Genomic DNA, 24,572 nt, shown 5'->3' with positions numbered 1-24,572 from the left:
GTACAAATCATTGTCTTGCCTAAACAGACATTCTATGTAACCAAGAAAGTCAGGCCTAAATTCCAGATGTAAAGTCATTTTGTATCTTTATAGTGATTTTGGAGTGAACATATGTTAGCCTAGATGGCTTGCCACCATTCTTATTTCGTCTCCCATTATTTATTGCTTGTTTACTTATCAGGATAAACATGCACCTTCCTCTCATAGCTCACAAGGGTTAAGACTGTTTACAGATATTTCTCCTATATTATTATTTCATTTTCTACTTGAAGGAATATTTGTACCATATTTGGTTTTCTTTTTTGTTTTAGTGCACATCATTTTGTCTTGCTGCAGATTATATAACCATGCAGCTGCATAGCAAAATTATTGACTGCCTGGAGCAGATCTTGTCCAATTATGAACATTGTAGTTCTACCGACGAGTAAAAGGTAGGTTAAAAGTTGGAGCATACATTCTGCACTACATCTGCCTTGTTTTACCCCTAATGGTCTCGAGATTTCTCTTCTTACCCAAGTACTCACACTATCATCTGCTCCTCTACATGTTTTCTTGAATGTTCAGCCTTTTCAAATTAGAACTTATGATGGCTGAAATCAAGGCCTTAATTACAGGAGTTCTACCTGCCATGGCTACTTCAGGCCTATCCCCTTATCATCCCTCAGCAATATGGACCCTGCTCTCTCCCATGGAAGAAATTAAATGTTATAATGTACACTGCACCAGGTGAACTGATCAAACAAACCTTTCATGCACAGTAGGTGAATTATGAATCCTGGTTAGTTTCTGGAAAGCAACACCTGCATATACTCAGGCTCATAGTCATGATAGCCCAATAGCAGGGCAGAAGATGTTAAGACTGCCTCTCTATCAAGAACAGTGCCAATACTGCATCAAAAGAGCTTGCACCATCTGAAACCCATGTAACAGAGTGCATGGAAGCCTTATTTTTTACAAACAAAATTATGATACAGTACTAGAAAGTGCTCATAACAAATAACCAATATGGCAGTAATGGCAAGACCAGTTTCTAACAGTTGCTGTAATTGATGGCACATTACATATTTTCCTCAGAAATGGATACTGAAATACATTATTGTTGATGGCGACTCATGGTGTACACGAGGGGGAGAAGAGGCAGGCTCCGCCTACTCTCTCTCCCTATTGGCCAATACACTGATGCCACCAAACCTTGTTCTATTTTTAACTGGATCCAGCTATGCTAGAGAGATTTTTCCCCATATGTAATGACCTCAGGTTTGTTCCTTATATGAACAATATATCTTCAGGTACAAAATGCCATTTTACCAAATAATGCAGTTTTTAAAAAATTTATTGTTAACCGGATATAGAAAAAATGCCTAAAGAGTTGGTTTCATCCATAAAATTACAAAAATCACATCTGACAACAATAATTTCTCACAATTTAAATATGTCTTCATAAAACTGAAAAAACAGCACAATACTTTTGTTCCCACAAAATGGCAAATACATATTTCACTTTCATCCACCAGTCTTTTCTAGCATTACTTGACAATTTAAAACATACTTCTCATGGTTACTGAAGGAAGAAACCTAAAGCATCATATGTCTCCTGGTTATTGGAGGGGGTAACCTAAAGCATCACAATTTCTATCAAGCAGTTCTAACGAAGTTTCTTGAAGCTTCACAAGAAATCGCTGCAACTCGCAAGTTCCAAATGCCTGGAAAAAATTTAATTTTATATATGTAAAACTCAAATAAAAAGATCAAAGCTGTAAACTAACAACAAACAGAAGTCTAGAATAAATAAAATAATTCAATATAGTATGCAAGAGAGCAAAGGAAAACCAGAACTCTGAAAACATATGAATGAGTAGCTAACCAGAAGAGAGCAGCAACACAATTGTACAATTTATTTAAAATATTGAACAATTTTATTTTTAAGCAATAATGGGGAAGCAGCAAGGGATATAAGATAATTTATCTAAAGGGATGAAAAAATTCCTTGATTAATACTTCCCTTGCTATTTAACCTTTAAATACAAAGTTCACACATACAACACTAAAGTTTAAGACATTAAATCATCTCTATGTACGGAATTACAAGATCAACTTCACATCTGTGCTATACTGTAAGTCAGTCCAGCAGGATAATCAAAAATACTTACCTTGTATAACTGATGCTGTTCGGAGGCTATAATATCAGCTAACTGGAGTGCTTCTTTAAAACTTTCTGTGGAGTGAAGGATATTTTGCAACAAAGAGGCAACCTGCAATATAAATAAATGTAACTTTGGTAAGTCTGCAACAAAGAAAGTTCTACACATTTAAAAGAGCAACAGCGAGAAGGACAAAGAAATTTCTCCTTTATGGTAACCTTGCCATGCTGCATAAAATACAAAGGAAGGATTAGCATTTGTCATGCAGTGTGATGGACAGCTAACTGTATGTACTCAAATCTCAGTGTGAGCAGTCCATAATCCTTGCTTTTGCTTTACTATGACTATCACAGAGTGAAGAAAGTGGTAACTGTATCGGAAGAATAAGATAAATGGTGTCCATCAAAGATCAGTGCCAAGCTATTTGCTGTTCATTACAGTAAGGCAAGAGGCTACACAGGCATGCAGAAAACGGGGTTTTGGGAACTGTCTTTGCGCAGATAACCTTGTGCTAACATCAGAATCTGAGAGAGAGTGGTATGGAAATGTTAAAATGTCTGATGGAGAGGTCTAAAAATTTAATGTAAACAAATCAAACCCTGTGGTGACTAGAAAAGAAGCAAAGTAAAAGGTATACTGTAATCTCAGGAAAATGGCCATGTGGTGATGGGAAAGGTGTGTGTGTGAACTCCGAATTGTGTACCAGATATAACAGATGGTATCAAGAGACGCTCAGGATTTCATGTAGTAAGCCATAATCAATGACAAAATGTTTTACAAGAGTGAATGGGGAAAATAAGGGAAATGAGAACTGTTTTGATAAAAGGGCAAGCCTTAGAAGAGATAAAGCATTTTTATTACCTAGAGGAAACAATTCACTAGGAGTTCAAAGAGCAGTATGAAAGTAGCTTAGCTTTAGCATGGATGATATGACAAGCTATAGCTTGACTAATGGTAAATTAAAAGGTCCCATTAGTAGAGGGCAGAAACTCGTGATTAGTGCATAAAGCCTGTACTACTCTATGCAGCAGACCATGGACACTGACAAGGAAAATGGGACATTTTGAAAAAACATGATCATGGCATGTTAAGATTCATGGCCTGAGTACAGTAGAAAGATCGTATTATGAATGAGGGATACTGTTGGACAGATATGGCATTAAGAGCTGGGAAAAATGGGCAGATCTCAAAGACTGAGATGGTTGGGTCAGGTAATAATGTATGAGAAACAGTTGATCAAAAAAGTAGCAAATATGGAAGTAGCAGGATGAAGACCTCTTGAAAACATAGGAAATCAAAGAGACAGGTAACAGACAAAACCCTAAGCCTGATGAGAGATCCGGTAGAAGGAGCACAGGAGACCAGAGAGTGGAGAGAACCCATTTTACATCTACCCCACAAAGGGAAAAGCTGATGTAAAAATATTTTATTATTATGATGAATACAGTTTTTCAATGTAAGGTGGTGACAAATTGTTGAATCCATCAAGCGCCAGGTCATGCAGACCATACGGTGCTATGTTATGCTATTTATAGATAAAGTATGGTCAAAGTTAGTGACTGATAGCTCATATTTGATGAAGAATGTTTATTTGTTGAAGGGAGTAGATTATACTTTCTATGGAGAAGTGTTCTGCTTCGGTGAGAATATCTTGAAGGCGAGGTGGATGGGGAAGAGAGGTTAGGCTGGAAAATGCTCTGTTGTATGCGACTGTGTGTTGGGGGCAGAAAAGGATAACAGTAAACCCCCGAATTTGTGTTCTCACAATTCGTGGACTCGCCTATTCACATATTTCTCTATGGAACATATATAAAATGCCTATTTTGACAGTTTAAAAACAAGAAAAACCCTCTAAAAATGCTTATACCTGAGTATTTTAATAGTTTTATCACAAAAATGCATTTAGTCATGAAAATATGAAAATACAGTAATTAGTGAATATTTTTCAGTGAAAAATACTGCGAATGGGCAAATTTTCCGCGAATAATGGGTAGATACGTTCCACAGAGAAATCCGCGAATACGTGAGTCCGTGAATCGTGAGAACGCGAATATGGGGGGTTTACTGTAATCTGGATTAGGCAATACCCTACACTAGGGTAAGAGAGAACATTTTACGAAATACCCTAATTTCGGCCTAAGTGGTAGTTTAGACCAAATAACCTAGGATTAAATATAAACAGTATACTAAGCCTGATAAAATGATAACCTAGTTTTATGGCCTGGTAGCTTATCTGTAAAGCTACATGTTAATAGAGTTCTTATGCAGCCTGTATTGGTCACCAGATATGTGCAAAATTTGTAATATGCTCCTAGCAGCAAGTTTTAAGGATGAAACAGCTTGTTTTAAGTTGTCTCAATGGGTCCTATGGTTTAATAGGGGTGAGGAGATTATAGCTCTTCGGCACAAATTTAGCCCTTCCTCAGAACAAGATCTATGCTTGGGCCAAACCAAGAAATGATAGCTGCAGTTAAAAATGACAAATTTTTAATCAATTTGTATTTTTCATAACTAACATACCTGCATTCTTTGCATAAGGGGAGTTTCTCTCTAACCACCTTCATAACAAGACAGCGTTTCTGCCTTTCTAGCCATGGAGCCGGTTATTTTAGCACTTCTTGCCTGTATCACGCCTTGGCGTTCTGATTTTTTATTCTCTTTTTATTGGTTTGTTTCCTGAGTGATTTAATGTTATCTGTGTGAATTTTGCATTTCTAAAAATGCAAACTCTTGAAGAGGAGATGTCCGGGGGTAGGTAACAGCCCTTGTTCTCGTTATTTGTCCTCTCTGGATACAGACCCCCATACCACTTGTAGCAGGTACAGAGCTAACAATTGTGGCGTGAGTAATCCCTGTCCCGAGTGTCGGTCTCCTGAGCAATGGAGGAATTTTGGTAAGAAGAGGAGATACAAGAGGAAATTGGTGGCTCCATCTTGGAAGGTTTTTCACCCTCAATGGCGGCAGACGTATCAGTTCCTTCTTGTTTAATCTCTTCTTTGCCAAAATCTCCCCTCCTTGCTTCTTCTTTGTTTTTTGGGATTCAGGAATGATACAAGTAGATTTTCTTGAAGGACAAGGACTGTCATGGAAAGTTACTACATAGGGTAGGGGTTTAAAGGAGCTACCGTCATTTTTATCAGTATGAGTGGCATAAACATGGTATATTACCTGAGGTATATAAATAGATCTGAGGACAGATAGTTGGTGCTTTCGGTCAGGCTCCAGAGATTCTGGCATGAGTTCTTCATCACCACCAACCCCAGTGGTGTCAGGTTCTTGGTCATCTAATCCTGAGTCTACTAACCATCCACCCTCAGGGAAAAGCAATACGTTGTACAACCGTTCACAAGCCGTCTGCAATGCAAAAATTAAATTATTCAAATGTAATGAATGACAAAAGTAACTTGAGGTACCCATACTCAGAATCTTACTCTCTACATTCTAGAATGAGGCACTTCAAGATCATAAGAAAAACTGATGTTAATAAAATTTTGTGTGAACTGAAGTAACAAACTTATTTTCACAACTCAGATCCCTTGGAACAGACATCAAGCAACAAGAAAAATAAATTTTATGCAGTAAAATAAAAGATGTATAATTGGTGGCATAACACAAAGTTTTACTATCTTATGCAGGCTTAATCACTATTACAATTACTGTATTACTGGTTGCTGGACTCATTGATATAAATTATAAGATACAAAAGCTACAAATTAAAGATCATTTAGGGGGAATTTCCAGAGCTATACTTACAATATTTTACTCTGAAACACATCTACAAGCACAATTGTTATAAAATTTAAAATAATTTTGCAATTATCTTATTTTTTCAAAATAAATGTCAGTAAAAACTCATCACTAATAGTTAAACAGGCCACATTTGTGGACAAATGTCCTAAACCATGCATTCTTTTGTTTACCTAGCATGAGATGGAAATTCTGAAGTGAAATTAATGTCTTGGGTCTATTAAGATGAGAATTATGAAATTAATTCATGAAGCACCTGCTAAGCTGCAAACAGTGCTTCAGCCTGAAAGAGGTGAAGGTGGTGCTGTAAACCTGTGAATAAAAGTGATATATTATATACACCAATGGACTACTACTAACATCCTGTCTATTAGACGAAGACTGCAGCACTTAAGACATTTGAAAGCCAATAGTGTGGACAGCACAAAAGTGATGGGATTGTGGTGAAACAAAATCTTGGGCACACATAGACAACTTGAAATTTATAGCACTTCCCTGAAGTACTGTCATTTTATTAATAAAATTGTAGGCTATCATCTTACTCCGTATGGATTAACAATCAATAACCTTCAAGTACTTGGTAGCAATTACATAGTTTTGTGGAGCAATAAAGATATGAGCATCAAGATAAAAAAAAAGTAGTCGTGTAAATATGGCAAGTTTTAAATCAACTTCTATTTTTCACAACTAACAAACCTGAGTTCTTATCGTAAAGGGATTTCTCTGGCGCCTTGCTGGAGTCCAGTTATTAATAGCAAAAGGTTTTGGTGACACGGGAGATAGCCAATGTGGAAGGAAGTGGTCGGAGCCCGACCTTGCTTCCCCAAACGTATGCTGTGGCATACAAGTTTTCTTCAAGCCTAGGTAACTGTATGAGGGGTGGCTTGAGGTGGACCATGTACATTAAGACCTCAGGTTTGTTAGTTATGAAAATATAAATTTATTTAAAATTTATCATTTGTTCATATACAGAACAAAACTTTGGTCTTAAAGTCAGGGGAGACTTACTTTTGGAGGGAGGATAAGTAAGCTTCAGAACCAACTGGTGGCTCGGCTCACCTGGGATCACCTCCTGTCCAATATTCAGTGCATAGGAAGGAGTCATATGCCTCTCACCTGTTAATTGAAAAGTTACCCAACAGCCAGACAATGGGAACTCCTGTCTACATTGTGTCTTGAAAGGAGGAAAAGAACCTGTAACTGACGGAGACAACAAAACTCACGTTAGCTACCAACCTTGTACTGTTGCCAATGCCTCTCTCCCCTTGTGAGAGAGAGGAGGGGACTTGCTTCTACTAAGGAATTTGTATTGTGCAGGAACAATCAAATATGCAAATAATAGAATTTTACCTTAGTTATAAGTTTTAGTGTTTGCTTCCAGCGATCAAGTTCGCCCTGGTGCTGCTTACTAGCTTGTTCATAAGCTACTTCCTGTGGAAAACTGACCCCTGCGGGTGGTTTTTCAGGTGCAACCGGCCTCTTTTGATGGTAATGGTCAAACCAATCTGTGAACGATTCTTGAGCATCCTGTGCAAAGAGAGATATGACAACTATAGTGCAATTCAAATTTCCTAATCCAGAAGGTTCATATGGTAGAAAAAAAAAAGTCCCTATTACAATGTTTGTCTCATCAAACTTCTAAATTTAATATCTTTGGAACTGCATAAATTTTTTACATGAATATACGTTTTACCATAAATTCCTCTTGACAAGCTATTCTCTTCTCTTTACCCTATAATGACGTTATCTTGGTATGTCACATTTAATCTTCTCAACTGTCTCTAATCAGACTATGATAATTCATGATGATACATGAAGTAGAGTGCTAAACATCAAAAATGCATAATTGTATGGCTTTCTACATTCTGTAATCCAACAGTAACTTACCTTGATCTTAATACAACTGAATACAGTATAACTTACCAAGAACGTTTTTATGCAAAAGTATTCACGCACAATATTTTCTGTTTCTCCCGATAGATCTGGAGAGCCAGTTTCCTCTTCATGTTCTTGTACAACAATGTTCACAGAATCACTTGGTATCTAAAAGAGAACAACACCATATTTACAAATATTTTTACAAATGAAAATCATCCAGCATTAAGAAAAACAACAAACTGCATAGTAGTTAAAAAGGACATTTCATAAAGATGCTGAGCATATAGGAAAGCTGGAAAAATTCACCTTTCAGAGGACTAATACAATGGCATAAACATAAAATCTAGTATATACTAAAGCAACATTACAAACAAATATACAGTTGGAAAAAAATATTCACACCTGACAGTTGGGAAGAAAAAGAAGGGACAGTAAACTGGTTAGCATCTTAGCATTTGAGGTCAGTACAGTAATCTATTTACATATCTGTGTATTCACGTGGGTGGCCTCACACCCTTTGCCCTCATACTTCTAATATTAATGGGTCACATTTATACATGCCTCTTCATAAAGATTTCTTTTATAAAATTGGGCTCTACAGAATTTTTGGAATAAACTATCTTTTTTGGCCATGCCCATCTTATCGTATAACTGTTTTCACTAAAGTATTAAAATTCAACTGTTCACCTGAATTGCACAAAATCCTCAGGGAGACTGTTCCACAGTCTAACAGCATGAATAAAAGACCTCTGGAACTTCAAAGTTTGACAGCAAAGGACATTCACTACATACTGGTGCTGCTGTTCAGCAAATCTGGGCGCTCTTGGCACGAAAAGAGGATCAGGGATCAATTGTGAATTAGAAAGATCTCAGTTAAAATGCAACTTATGAAAAATTGACAAACAAGAGACCATCCATCAATGGTCCAAATCATTACTGCTGATGTCAGAAAAGAGACACTTACCACCAATAACAACTAAGTCTAATAGAGATACATCTTTAGCAGAAGCAGACATCCACACTGGAGGACAGTATTCTAGCAAAGAAAGGAAAAATGACTTGAAATGAGTTGTAGTGATTTTATCTGTTATAAATATATGAGGCCTTACATACAATACCTAACTTCCATGCAGCAATTGCTGATACGTACTGTCATCAGGGGTTTCTCAAAAGTAAGATGCAAGTCAAAAGTTACACTAAGTATTGTTAAAGCTTCAGACTCATCCAACAGAGTCCTATCCATTTGAAAGAGATGATAGGGGGAAAATTAGTATGAGATCTACTAATCACAGTGGTTTCATTTTTGGAGTTCAGCCTCATACCCCACCGACTACATCATTCACGAATCCACTCCATGTCACGATTGAGATTAAGGGCAGCATCATTTCTCTTTAGCGGATGAAAACAGGGTCCCAAAAAGCTGACCAGTGTTGCTCTAACCACTGAGGGATACAAGGGTTGATCCATCCATGAGGCAAGTGCTTCTCTAAGGACAACCTGCCCAAGCCAAGCTTTTAGTTCCAGCTGGGCCGAGAATTGCATTATTACCTCCAATAACTTGCTCACTCAAGAGTCTGCCCAAATACTTTGTCTGCTGCTTGGGAACAAGATACAACTTCTTCCAATTTACCAAGCCATACCTAACTCTGTCCTGGTGCAAGCAAACCTTGGAAGACTCCAGAACTAGCCAGTTATTCAAGTAATGCAGCAAGTATATATAGCTCCACCGGCCTCAAGTGGACAGCAAGGTGTGGGGCTGTCACCATTCTATAGCAAAGAACTTTGAACTGGTATATGGTCCCTTTGCAGACAAAGTGGAGGAATTTCTGAGAGTCCTGATGAATGGGTACCTGACAGTACATGTTTTTCAGGTTTATCAAAAGCATAAAATAGCCTCTCAGATGGACTCCAGCACTGAAGCACCATTTCTACCTTAAAATGAGTTTGAAGAACAATTTCATTTACTGAGGAGAGGTTGATCACCAGTCTTCAATTGCCAGTCCCTTTCTCCATCAGGAAAAAACAGTAGTACCCTGGAGACTGGCACTCTGACTTCTACTGTATAGTGCCCTCCTCCTTCATTGCTTCCACTTATGCTGACAGGGCTACAGATTTTGCAAATCCAGAGGGTAAGGAATATGGATGGAACAGTATTGGGTGTCTGAGATAAGGAAGGACAACAGTCCTTGAATGGAATCCTCTGCCCATCCTGAAACTGATACTACACAGGGTTCTACATCATGAATCCGCCACACTGCAACACCAACTCATGGGAGCAGAGGAAGGGAATTTCCACACTGAGACCCCCTGCCTTCTTTCCCTTTTCTCCCTTCCTGGCTGTGGCTGGAGAAGGAGTATGGAAGGGTTAGGAAGACTCTCCTCCCTTCTTAGAAGAAGATTGCCATGGTTTAGGAGGAGCGAAATTCCCACAACAAACACTGAAGGGTTAGTCACACCCAAGATCTTTGTTGCTGGTGCCTTCACTCCCACAGCTGATTTGAAGGCCAGCATGCTGTGGATCAATGTATTCAGTTCTTCTCTTGTCCATCTGCCTCCACAGTACTCTTTGAAAAGAATAATGAAGACCCCAACACTGAACTATTCCTCAGTTAGAGACTATTCTCATGGGAGACCTGTTAGGAGAAGAGGGATGTAACCATGTCCCGTCTTCACAAAACCAAATTCACCCAAAAAGACAATCAAATTCACACAAAAGTAAGTGCTCTTACTCCTGACAACAGCAACTTCCTGAACTTTGCCCTTTCATCCTGAGATGAGACACCAGTCAAGGCAAAGTCTGCCAATGTGTTCAACCAAAGGTTGAGTCACAAGGTAGCCTGGGGAGAAGCCATAGAAAAATACTTCATGGTGCTGGTCTCTACAACTGAAAGGAAGCAACTTCTTGGTGAAGTCTCTCCAAGAAAAGGTCATTCCTAAATCCACAGACAGACAAGCCCAACGCAAGATAAGTAGTCTCTACATCCTCCCATGTGTGATACTTCCTCTGGCGCATTTAGTCGTGGGAGGAGCAGCTTGTTCAATTTACTGGACAACAGGGAACTCCCTGACCTACAAATCAAGGCATTCATCTCATCCAAACCACCACAAGACCAATGGTCTTGCTTCTAAAGCTCACCCGAGGATGAGCTCGATTGATGAGACCATAGCCTGGCCTGAAGCTCAAGTGGCCTATAGGATTATTATCTCACAAATGAGCAAAATAGTCCCTCAAAAATGCTGTTTAGCTCAGCCTGAAATGGGTCCTAGACTGGGGGCATCTGAACCCATGAAATACCCAAGGGCAAGAGCTATATCTTCTCAAGCACAAGAGGAAAATTAATCCCGCCACTTCACCCTTGCTTGTTCTGATCTCATATGATCTGGTCAGAGCTCCTCCCAAGGGAGGCACCACGATATCTGACAGTCACCATCCAAATGATTTCAAATTTTGAATCTGTGGTCCTAGCAACCACTCTATACTCAGTAAAACCAAAACTACTGAAAGAGGCTGGGTAACTAACAAGCACTCCTCATGTGCATGCAGCAAACTTCACACATAAGAGAAGGATGGGCTCAAAAACGACCTCTCCCTAGAGCAAGAATGCTCAATACGTGCTCACTCTAGAGACCACACAAGTAGCAAGCGAGAGGGCATTGCTGGGTCACCCTAGAGTGGCTGGAAGAGGGCAAGAGGGGAAGAACCTACCTACTGCCTGTGCGTACATCGTCCGAAGACCTAGCATAAACTAAACGAATGAGTTATGTGTGCTCCTTCCTATGTGTTTCCTTAGAGGCATGTGGGGAGGAGCTATCCTGAGCAATGCACTTGGTCCTGAGAATCAGCACAGGCAAAGCAAATGGAATGTGCAGACCCATCCACATGTGATCCCAAAGGACGACACCTGCAGGTGCCTGAGAGCCCCAATTCCCTTCAAAAAGGGAGCACTTGTGTGAATTCTGTCAGGACTTCTTGTAAGAGGCCTCAAACTTTCAATTCTTCTTTCTACAGCCAGGATAATAAGGAAGATGAAAGAATGCTTCTTCCTTTTCCTCTCTGGGGTCTTGCTGGTCTTTAACACAGAAGGGGTGGTTGATGCAGGAAATAAGGACATCAACATCAACACAGCAACCGAGAGTTTGCTACTGGAAGACTACCCTTGATCCCACTACTTCATGGAAGCTGAGGAAGCAGCAACAGCTCTAGCGCTAGGTGAAGGAGAAAGTTCCTTTGAGAAAGGAGGACTACCAGGGATGTTGAGCATATGACATATCTTTTGCTTGTACTCAACAGGTACCTGGAAGTCTGAGTCAATTAAGGAAGAGGGTGAGGCTGGTGCTGGAGACAAAACCCAGCTACGAGGAGCACCAGCCACAACACCAGCATCATCCTCCAAAGAGAGCAGGTGAAAGGTCCTTTTCAACTCTCCAGCACTATCCTCCCCCAAAATCATGCAATGACACAAGAGTACATAAAATAAAACTTAAATGATTGTACTGCACAAAATTCATTTCTCTCTCTCAAACATCTTGCAGTAAGATATTCTCAAACATTTTGCAGTATGGTATTCTTGGTGTGCTTATTTGAAGGCTGTATCCTTTGTGGCTAGTAATACACAGCTTGACCTTAGCTCTGCAAGTCCAAGGCACCTGTAAATTCTATTTGGACTTTTGCCTTTTAGTAGGACTGGATACATACACATGGTTGCACAAAGATGTGATAATGGGCATAATCTGGGTACAGGGTGAGCAAAGAATTGAGGGGTTACTGTACAAAGAATGAGGATTAAGGGGTTCTTGTGTGAAGAATCAGGAAAGTGTGGAAAAGATGGGGTTTCCAAAGGCTTGAAAATATAATGAGATCTCGGGAATGGAGATTTGAGAAAAATAAAACACAGAAGAGACATGGGTGGCAGAATTTAACAGAAGCCCTTTTCATCACATAATATTTAGATTGTGCACCATAATAGTCTGTCCTCCTTATTCCTATGTATTAATGCTTTCATCTTTCTTTCTGTTTCAGTTTATCACTTGGCATTTCACAGCTTATAACAGATCATAACTTTTACTTGTAAGTTTAGTTTTGTGCTATTTTGATTTTGCAATGTATAATTATGCATAATTTTCTTCTGCTTCTCCCTGCACTTACAATGACAATTTCTTTTGTCACATAAAAGACAGAATTTTTCACTACTCTACGAAACTCGTATATTACACACCTTGTTAAACAGAACTCTAGTTGCGCCAATTTTGCGAGAAACTAGGAAGCTCCTCATTAGGGCATTAGCTTGACAGAGAGCTTCGGTTCGTTGCCTCTTGTCATATAAAAGCCAGTCGATTGCATTTATTTTAACTCTATCCTCTGCTGTGGTTTCTGCTAACACCTGTCCCTCTGGGTCTCTATTGCTTGATGAGAGCCTGTTTAAAAAAAAAATGCATAAGTGCACAAAACAACTAGTGCATAATAAAGTTAATCTTTTTCAGTACCATAGACTTTCAAAAGCTAAATTGAAGTCAGTAAAATAAAAATACTTAACCCGGAAGGACAAGACTTTTGGAGCAGAGCATACCGTAGATATAGCTCTTCCTAAAAGTTTTATTTCCAATGCTTTGATCACTCATTTCTTTAACCAGTATTTTAGATTATGGAAATCTGATACAGTATTCATCTTTCCTTGCTGCTACCTTTCTTCACTGAATCATTTCAGTCAATTAAGATGGGTTCAGTATTAAACCATATCTATCAGTCCAATTCCTGTGAGAAATCTTACATATCCTTCATTTAAAAAATTTACATCAAGAACAAACAACTAAATAAGATATGACAAAATGCAAACCAGTGTACTAAACTAACTACTAAATGTTTTATACAGTATTTAAAAAAATTTTTGTTAAATGCCATTCATTCCATTCCTCTCTCTGAATCCCTCCTTATACAAGCAATGCTGTTCCCACTATGTGGGCACTCTGTGTGATGGTACACTATCCAGAACTAGATGTGCATTTTTGCCCATAAAAGATTCATCAGGGTTCACAGATTCACCTATCGTGAATTTTTCTGTGGAACATAACTCCAAATTCATTGTGCACTCAGGTTCAGATAAATGCATACAGTTAGCATGTATTCCAGCTCTGTCAAAGAATATGGTACAAAGGAAAGGTAATACCTGAAATTTCATCATTTTATCATGAAAAAGCAGGTTATTGGACAATAGTAAATGCAGCACACTAAACAAGAATACTTTATAAGTCTACAAATGCAGACTGGAACTAATTCCAAGTGGAACATAAGCTAAAACAATGAAGGTGGTTTTGCCAATTCAAATAAAAAAACCTGCATCACTTTTTTATGATAAAAAACATTTACTGATTTTCAAATACTAATATTACTGTAAACACAGCAAAATACCAATAAATTTTTTTCTTAAAAAACGTTCACCAAACGATGTATCAATGGCGTTTGAACTATAACATTCACCAAACGATGTGCCAATGGTGTTTGAACTATTATAATAGGCAATTATGAGCATTTTTAGAGGGGGGGGGTCTCAAGTTCACAGAGCATATCTAAAATATTCACTAATTACTTTAATTCTATTTTCGTGATTAAATACACTTTTAAGATAATTTAATGTAAACATAGCAAAATTTCAATGAAATTTTTTCTTCAAAAATGTTCACCAAGCAAAGTACCAATGTTACCCCTATGTATGTTAAAAGAAAACTGTAAGGCTTGAATACAGCATGAAATAAAATGTGCGTGCCTGAATATAGGGGTAACTTGATAAATGTTGCATGAATGTTCACTTGTAGCTGTAAGCCATATATTTTTAAGGGTATTTTTAAAGTGTTTTAGGATGATAGTTTAAGGTATAGTTGATGTTTAAACTATTAAAATGGGCAGTTATAAGCATTTTTAGGATGATAATTTAAGGTATACAGGCAGTCCCCAGTTATCGGCGGGGGCTCCGTTCCAGCAGCATGACGATAAGCAAATATCGCTTATAACTGAAAATCGGCAATTTCTGGCACTTATAAGTGCCGATAACCAGGTATCAGCGCCTCTGTCAGGTATGTATCAGCACCAATACCCAATTATTGGTGCCAATAAGCGGAAATCAGCAATTTTCGGTGCTGAAAATCGCCAGTGTTTGTTGCTAGACAAGCACCGTAAAACCAGATCGCCGATAACCAGGGACTGCTTGTATCTGGTGTTTGAACTATTCAAATATGCAGTTATAAGCATATTTAGAGAGGGTCTCAAGTATTTAAGAATTTTAGCTATTCACAGGCGGTTGTGGTCCCTAACCCCCCGCGAATACCGGGGGTCTACTGTACTCACTTTTATCATGCTCTTTAACTTTTTTAACTAGATGATGGGATAAAGAGATGGAGGAAAAGAAGTTGGTCTATTGTAATTTGGTCTCTCTCACTGCCTGACTGTACACTGCTGCCTGTGCCCATGTGAAGTTTAAAAATATTTTCTAAATACAGTACTGTCGTATCGGTATTAATTGCTGACCCCACTGCAAAATCAAATTATCGAAAGGTGAATTATTGTAACTCAAGCACTACCTGTACTGCAATCACAAGAAATTAGTGATACTACTTCTGTCCTTTGGAAATAAGTTTGCAGTCTGTAAATGTAGGGTTGGATGAAATAAACTAATTAATTACCTTATGTTGGTTACAACAGTAGCTGTTATAGTATTGGTATCTAAACCAACATCCGCAGCTAATTTGAGGGCATGACGACGATGGTCATCATCTGTGATATTGTGAAGAAATCGGGCATACCATTCTACTTGTAACCAAGCTGGTAACACAGAAGTATACCTTGCCACTTGTTCCACATCACCCCGCTCAATGGCTTCCTGAAAAGATATTAGTTTCCTTCATCACTTTTTATTAATTTCATTTACCTCAAACTATGCTTAGTATACTAACTCTGGTGGTATGATTAGACAACATAATAAAAATAAAATACAAAAGGAACCATTTGCATAATGTTTTGAATGAAAAATAGTAAAACAATATATAATTCTTTAACTTTCAAGGGCTCCTGATCCTTAAATAAGGGAGCAGAGGCCCTGAAAGCTCAAGAACTGAGCTGGTATACAGTAATACCTCAATCTTGCATGATTTGAGTTGCATGAATTCACAGACACGCAACTTTTCATTGCTTTCATGTGTAAAATTTGTATTATTTTTATTTTTGTACATAAATACTGCATGATACTAGCATACTTTAGTTAAAATACAGTAAAACCAATCAAAATCACAAAACAGCTGTGATGTAAACATTCTCTCTCTCTCTTTCATACTACTTTAATACATATTTGCTTTGATGTATCAGTTGTTTCTTCTCTCTCTCTCTCTCTCTGAGATAAGAGAGAGATTTTTTATGCATTGATAAACATGAAGTTACTTTGTTATTGATCTTATTTCATATTTACCATGCAATTTTTGTATTTGTATGGTATATTATATGAAATTTTAAACAAGTACATATCATACCCCAATCTTTTGTGTGAGGCTTGAAGTGAGGAGGGGGAGGTAGTTATCAATTAACTTGACATAGGACACGAAGCGAAGCATTGCCCACAGCGTGTCAAAGGATTTCTATGTACTGCAATATCTCTCTCTCTCTCTCTCTTTCTTTCTTTCTTTTTCCTTCATAAATCATGAATTTCCATCTTTTGATATCTAACCTAAGAATAACTTCTCTCTCTCTCATGTTATTCTCTCTGTCTCCATAATAATTCATAAATAATCGGCATGGAGACATAAGCTATCTTTAACAGTAAGTAAGATTCTCCCCAAATAATATATACTCGCTCTACTCTCCTCTGTCCTCTGCACTTTCTGGTTGAACTCCCATTTGTTCTACGTATTCATCTATTCCCGTCTTCCATGATTTCCTGTCTTCCTGCAAGTCTGCTTAAGGCTTTCTGTCTAACTGTTCCTCATAATTCTTATTACATGACCAAAACCTATATTTTTTTTTAGATAAACATCTATTTTCCAGCCAATGGACACCATATATCTGCCCATTCCTATTCACAATATGATCTTCCCACCACACTCCAGCACTGAATCTTAATAATCTATAGTTACTCTTTCAAAATCTCCATTTTCTTTGTTAGAACACATGTCTCCATTGGATGGAGGTGTACAGACCCTATATAACCAATATAAATACATACTAATTTGTACATTTATTAGTAATGCATGAAATAGAGTAGCCACACCATTCACCAAGTTAGTATTTTTAATTCTCTCATATAAACAGCTCACTTGTAATGATTTTGAGTTCAGGGTTTTCCTAAAATACTTGTTCTTTGACAAGATTCCTTATTGGTTATTAATACTTGGCCAATTTTGACAATGTAAAAATATAAAAGCACTACAAAATTTTCACTTTTCAAATCAACAAGTGTATCATTTGTTGGGCTAGAAAAGTAGATCTTACATTATTAATTCTTTATTTATAGCACTGAACTTCTTTAGAAGGTTTCTCTAGTCACTTATTTTGTTTTCTTGATCCTGAAGAACTTACACTTATCACATATAGCTAAGGAAGCTTTGAGAATGGAAAAAATTCTTTACAAGAATATCATGTTGATACAGTTTCTATTAAGCTCTAGCACTAGACATCAAAACTTAAATATGTTAATGTCTGGTTAAGCACCTTTCAAACAGGTGTAAAATAAACAAAACAATGAGCCACATAAAACATCAAATAAAAAATAAGAAAACAGATAAATATTGAAAGAATAAATTATCTGAATCAGGATTTTTACTAGTATTTAAAACTTAAAAAATATAAAGTCCTATATTCATTCCATGTAAATGTCAAAAGTATTTACTTTTTGTTCAATAGTTTAATAACTGCTGGTCACCCAAAATAGGTACTGATCTTTCCTGATATTTCAGATAAGCTCTAAAACCCCAATATCAAATATTTTGTAGAATTTAGTTATATTAAAGAACACAAAAAAACATAACTATGACAAAAATGAAAAAATTAAATAAAGTGATAATGAATACATACACTTAATATTGACATGAGATTATGGGGCATAGTTAGTTAGTTAGTTAGTTATAAATGATTTGTTTAACCAGACCTCTGAACTCTTTTAGGGTTCTTCTCGGGCTGGGATATGGGGCATAGTTACTCAAAGGTTTTAATCAATCAATAAAAATATTTACCAGACTTCCAATTAAATGCAGACTTACCTTGACACAAGCAACTAAAATATCAGAGCAGTACATTTCCAGGTGCTGAGAGATACGTCCAATGCGACGGAGGAATAGTACAATGTGTGTTAGACAACGTAAGAGATGAGGAGAAATACCATCACTTAACCAATGATGAGCTTCTTTAAGTAATGCTTCAATATCATCCAAGATTATGTATTTCTGAAGTGTGTGATATGGGTTCTTGCTCTGCTGTTTGATTACCTCTGGTCTTCGTTCTACAGCATCAAATATTGTTTCTAAAGTCAACCTGATAAAAAAAAGGACAGAAAAGAGGTTTTCAAGTGTAAGCAAAAGGTTTGGAATGCTATACATACAGAATTGAATTACAATCTGTAGTAACATGTAATACCCCATTTTGAGTAACCCATTTCTACGAAACCTCACATACTGTACACGCATCTGCATTTTCTATACCAATTCTAGCTTTACAACAAGATTGTCCATCTATAACCCAACAGCTTAGGAGGCAAAAAATGTAAATTATTATCTGGCTTGCAGTGAACAGGAATATTCTCAATAACTTTCCAAAAATAACTGTTTTACAGTTTTAGGTCCTTACAATAGAATCATGCCATAATTTTGGAAATCATAACTGAAAATTCTTGCTGCCAATCATTGATGATAATCATATGCATGAACATTGATGACACCCTTCCCAACCATGCACAGTTAAAGCTATGTTATGAATGCAATTTGGATATTACACAATCACCAATTTTTGCAGCTGTAATAATTTTTTATCAATCTTCCTGTTACACATTCAAAAAGGCAAATATGTCAGCAAAACCAAGACAAATGACCAGCAATGGTCTGATGATACAACTACATGGAGACAAGCTGACCAGGACAAAGAGACCAAATTCAACCCATGGAGACAAAATCATTCACATGAAACTACATTTTTGTCGAGTCTAGCCGTGCTGTGAATAGAATTCACCATATAGCTTAGGATATTACTAAACTCCTTAAAAAGGGAAACTCAAAGAAATTACTCAGCCTCATCTGTAATGGACCAAATTGGCATCTACTATCGTTGGGTCAGGCTCCTCTTCCATCCCCCACTACTACCATGTAATGGTAAATTGGTTCCTTTACTAAGGAAAAGTCTGAACTGCTTCATTCAGCTTCTGAAGCTAAAAAAATCAGCTGAAGATGTCCCTCTCCCTGATACTTGTCCTCCTGAACCTATTCTTACAAAATTTCCATTTTGCTCCAAGGATGTTAAGAAAATTCTTGATAATCTTGATAGCTGGGGTGAAGAAGACCCTGATGGCTTCTTCCCTTTGTTGCTTAAAAAGGTTTACTAGTGCATTGTCTCCCAAGATTAGCAGTCACAGATTTTTAAGTTGACATAATACACTGCCTGTTCTGGAGTGGCATATCTGCAGACTGCAGTAGCTACAGGCCAATTTCTTTTCTCCCTGTAGTCTCCAAAGTTGCAAAAAACTTATTTTTGAACCACTATGCAAGTATGCGGAGTCCAAAGGATTGTTGGCAAACAGTCAACATGCATATAGGAAACAGCTAGGTACTGCAATGCTCTTTTTGATTTGATATACCTTAATAAGTAATTCAAATAGATTTCAGTGCTGCTTTGATTTTGTTAATTATAAGGAACTTTTTTGCTGACTGCAGTAACTTTACATTAAACCACTGTATGGGGATTTTTTTTCCTAGTATTTTTGACAAAAAACTGCTGTAATTTTTTATAAAAAAACTGCTGTAAAGCTGAAAATGTTGGAAAATGAAACAATGTAACTGGAGGTATTACTGTAAGAATCAATGTTTACAATTACAGTACCATATGACAACCCCATTATCAACAAAAGGGTCAGAAACAGAAGAAATCTAAACAACAGCAGCAGCCATGATAAAGTACAGCAAAAATGAGGTAGTAGTCTGTTTAATAGTCCAGCAAAAAAAAAAAAAAAAAAAAAAGATGGCAACAGTCAAGTGAGTGGGTCATCATTCACTTTCCACTGGTTAACCCTTTAACGCTGACTGGACGTATTTTACGTCGACAAAAGTTGTCTGTTGGGTGCCGAGTGGACGTAAAATACGTCGACTACAAAAAATTTTTTTAAATGTTCACGGAAAAATACTTATAGGCCTTGTTTGCGAAAAATTTTAAATCATGCGCCTTGAGGGATGCTGGGAGTTCACGGATCACGCTGTTGTTTTGTTTACAAGCGTGACCCAGCTGCGCATCCGTGAATTTCTTTCTTATCCCAAAAGAAAGCATCAGCTAACTCTGCTGAAAATCTCAGAAATTCTTTAGTCACTTTGTCTTAATTTTTGCACCATTTTCTATTAGCCGTTACAAAAAGTTTTATATATGAAAATGTGCGCAATTTCATGTAGAATATAACAAAAAAATAACTCATGGTTCTAGCTTTCATCAATTTTGACATATTTTCATATAAATCACGATAAGTGCCAAAATTTCAACCTTCAGTCAACTTTGACTCGACCGAAATGGTCGAAAAATGCAATTGTAAGCTAAAACTCTTACATTCTAGTAATATTCAATCATTTACCTTCATTTTGCAACAAACGGGAAGTCTCTAGCACAATATTTCGATTTATGGTGAATTTTTGGAAAAAATTTTTTCCTTATATCTGCACTAACTCTGCTGAAAATCTTGTAAGAGCCTGACGCGCGCTAACTCTGCTGAAAATCTCAGAAATTCTTTAGTCACTTTGTCGTAATTTTTGCACCGTTTTATATTAGCCGTTACATAAAGTTTTATACATGAAATGTGCGCAATTTCATGTAGAATACAACAAAAAATAACTCATGGTTGTAGCTTTTATCAGTTTTGAAATGTTTTCATAAAAATCACGTTAAGTGCCAAAATTTCAACCTTTGGTCAACTCTGACTCGACCGAAATGGTCGAAAAATGCAATTGTAAGCTAAAACTCTTACATTCTAATAATATTCAATCATTTACCTTCATTTTGCAACAAACGGGAAGTCTCTAGCACAATATTTTGATTTATGGTGAATTTTGAAAAAAAAAACTTTTTTTACATCCGCACGTTACGAATTCATGCATCATTTTGTGATAATATTTTCTCTGTGTTGCTTTGATCGTTTTACAATTTGTTATATACCAAAATCATCGCAATTTAGTGTACAATACAACGAAAAAAAAAACTCATTACCTTTAACCGTTTTGCTCACAGCACGATTTGTATACAATTATATGAAAATTTTTTTTGCGCTGTCATATATTCCAATTTATATATGATAGATATTTTTTTTCATTTCTGACGGTTGCATACTAAACTTTAGGCAATGAGAAAAAAAGGAGCCAAAAATGAACTCTTAATCTTAAAAACTAAGCGTGCTGTGATTTAAAAAAAAAAAATTTCTTTCCGCTTCGGCACTAACTCTCAAACCCCGCCGGCATACGGTAGACACTTTTGTAAATAGAGGCTCGGCGTTTAAGAGTTAATTACCTTATCATGCTTCAACGGCCAAGCCAATTTTTATTCAAGGTTTTCATATCTTGGACAATGGTTTGTATCCTCGTAGGAACAAAAAGCACTGTATCCTGAAACTGGTCCAAACTGAGAAGACCCTATCCTAAAACTGGTCCACACAGCTAAGGCCAACATTAGTCACCTTAGAGCTATAATTAGGCACTGTTTGCAACAATTTTCCCTAGTCTCAAACCTAATAATAATTTAAGCAAAAAAGATTTACCTATTAATCTTAGATGCAATGTTTCTACGCTCTTAATTCATAAGAAGTTATCAAACTTGGTAAAATTACTGAAAAAAAGTTAACAGCTTTGTCCTTTTATAAATAAAAAATTCAAACTGCTGCTTTTGTGCACTTAGAAAAATCACAGATAAATTTAGCTCCTATACTAGCCAGTAAATTTTATAAAAAAATACACAAATACAATTGCAACATTACAGAAACAAACTGTTTCAGTAAACTGAGAAACCATATACTGTATTATGTTCAAACCTGTACACTGCAAACCTAACTTCAAAAAACAACATAATTTAGATGTTTTCACAAATGACTTTAAACCTTCCAGCCACCCACAACACACGCAACTCTTTTAGCTCATTAACAAATTTTTATTTGTCAATAATGAATGAACATTAATGGATTCTATACTGGGTATGTTACATATATAATTTTCATTTTTAAATTATATAAGACCACTTAATCAAAGAATAAGAATGTAATATAAAACTAATGACTTACTTTTCTTCTGGATAATCTTTGGGTAAAGGATGCAGAGATCTCAAGTGGGTTATTGTGGCCCTCAACTGCTCTTCAGCCCACTGATCAACCATTGTGCGTGCATATGCCCACAAGACATCTTGCCATTCATTACAGACTGCTAACACAGACTGTAGATTACCACACAGAGAACCATATACTGCTCGTTCATATACTGGTAGTCGTTCATCACTTGCTATGCGCCAAGCAACTGCTTTCCAAACATCTCTGAAGAAGAGTATTTCATTTTCATATGTGAATAAAGACCTAGATAAACATAAACTAACAATATATTTGGCATTACCTTAAAAAACTTTTTCAGCAGCCAAAGCAGAGATCAAGCTCTGAATCCCAACCAGTGACTATGCTGGACTACTGTAAATGTGTGACAATTTACAATATGACTTCATTAACTTTGCTCATATAACATATTTGCAGCAACAAATACAACTGATGGAAAAAGCCTTGGTTTAACTGCATCACAAATTTCAAGTTTCAACAACAATTTGGATAAAATGATGGAATACTCTGAAGATCATGATCCATTTTCTTAGTTAAATTGGTAGTAAATGTATAATAAGAGTGGACTGGAGTAGGTACCCAATAAAAAAGAAAGAAGTGAATGAGTGAACAAAATACTGAGGGATACACTATGAATGAGATATGGTCCAATTTTATGCGGTCAACACAAGTTGACAAAGTAGTTGTATAAACAGGCAGAAATGAGTTTACATATTAATAAAGCCAAAATAAAAAATTTTGGTTAACATAGCTGTAAGCTATGCTCTGCCAAATCTTGCACATATACAAGATTCGCTAATCTCATATACAGGATCAAATACAATTAAATATACTGTGCAAGGTTTTTTATTGAATCTTCCTATCCATATGCCAAATGGAAATACAGTAGTGTGAATTCATGCATCAACAACCAATTACTAAATTAATATTAGTGGTGTCTTTGAATGTTCATTCATTTTGAATATTAATTAATGATAATAACAACCATCATTACATCCAGTACTATGCAACACAAAATACAAAGGTACAAATTCTGCTTTATCTTCCATACATCCTCACTTGTCCCAAGTCTCACTTTTTACAGTTCACATCCAAGTACAACTGGGTCTTGCAAATCTTTTGGTACTCACATGGAGCCCAGCTGACACTCACATGCTATTCTTCTGTGGGTTGTGTGACAAGCATGTCTGTCTAAGCCAACTCCACCTCCAACTCATCATCTCAACTACATATGGAACTTACATAATGTCCCCTACAGTATAATTTCTAATTCTATCCTGCCACTTAACTCCCAATATTCAGCTTAAAGCACTACGGTATTCTCAAACAGACAAAATCTTACAGATATAGTTTCATTATCATGCAAAGATTCATGTCTGTATAGCCCTACAGATCATACCAGAGGTTATGCATAATTCTACTTTCATAAGTAATTTCTGTCTATTTGGTTTCCAAATCTTATTTAGCCTGAAAAGTAAAGGGAAAAGAATGCTAAACAATACTCCCATAGAAAAAAAAGTTAAGGATGAAAATGAAATGAGAATATGATCAAGAGGTGGAAGGAATATTATGGACACCTGTTAAATGAAGAAAATCCAAGAAAAATCTTTGAAGATGAAGTCCAGAACCTAGGTGTGACATGTAATATTAGCAGAAAGGAGGTAATGAAGGAACTAAGTAGATGAAAAATGATAAAGCAATAGGACCACATGGAATTCCAGAAATGTAGAAAAGCTTGGGATAAGAAGGAACAGATATGCTGTGGTACCTAGTAAAGGAAATGTATTAGGAAAAGACACCAAAAGAATGGAGAGAGAGAGCTTTATTGTGCCTATTTATAAACAGGAGGGTGACATCCAGGATTGTGTAATTACAGAGGAATAATGCTAATGATTCACAACATGCAAATCTATGAAAGAATAATGGATCAAAGGATTAAGGAAGAAACATCTACAGGTGAAGAACAGTTTGGTTTCGTGCCAGGTAGAGGAACGACAGATGCAGTATTTGCCCTCAGAGAGATGATGGAAAAAAAACTGGAAAAGCAGAAAGGACTGCACACAGTATTTGTAGACCTGGAAAAGGAATGTGATAGAATCCCACGCAAAGAGCTTTAGAGATGCAAGAGCAAAAAGTTCACTGGAAAAGTATGTGACGTTGGCCCAAGTTATGAAGAAAGAAGCAAAAACAGGTTGGAGGCAGTGTTGGGTTAACTGAATAGATACCAGTAAGAGTTGGCTTAAATAAGGGATCTACCTTAAGTCAATATCTTTTTGACTTG

At 36.8% G+C, this 24,572-nt stretch overlaps 1 protein-coding gene across 3 annotated transcripts in view; it reads right to left on the bottom strand.

The window, feature by feature from the left end:
• Positions 1–1,315: 1,315 nt before the first annotated feature.
• Nup107 (nuclear pore complex protein Nup107) overlaps positions 1,316–24,572 on the bottom strand; it is a 123,490-nt gene continuing 100,233 nt past the window's right edge. For all 3 annotated transcript variants that reach the window (XM_067087754.1, XM_067087753.1, XM_067087755.1), the window contains exons 10-18: positions 22,253–22,498; positions 18,003–18,273; positions 15,441–15,637; positions 12,983–13,181; positions 7,812–7,931; positions 7,239–7,415; positions 5,310–5,495; positions 2,151–2,252; positions 1,316–1,703 (exon numbers count right to left, since the gene is read on the bottom strand). In XM_067087754.1, coding sequence (XP_066943855.1) covers positions 1,599–1,703; positions 2,151–2,252; positions 5,310–5,495; positions 7,239–7,415; positions 7,812–7,931; positions 12,983–13,181; positions 15,441–15,637; positions 18,003–18,273; positions 22,253–22,498 — 1,603 coding nt within the window. In that variant the 3' untranslated portion in view covers positions 1,316–1,598. The remainder of the gene's footprint in view (positions 1,704–2,150; positions 2,253–5,309; positions 5,496–7,238; positions 7,416–7,811; positions 7,932–12,982; positions 13,182–15,440; positions 15,638–18,002; positions 18,274–22,252; positions 22,499–24,572) is intronic.

Source organism: Macrobrachium rosenbergii, chromosome 44 (assembly GCF_040412425.1).
Source record: "Macrobrachium rosenbergii isolate ZJJX-2024 chromosome 44, ASM4041242v1, whole genome shotgun sequence".
NCBI classification, from domain to species: Eukaryota; Metazoa; Arthropoda; class Malacostraca; order Decapoda; family Palaemonidae; genus Macrobrachium; species Macrobrachium rosenbergii.
This window is presented reverse-complemented; position numbering and strand designations above follow the sequence as displayed.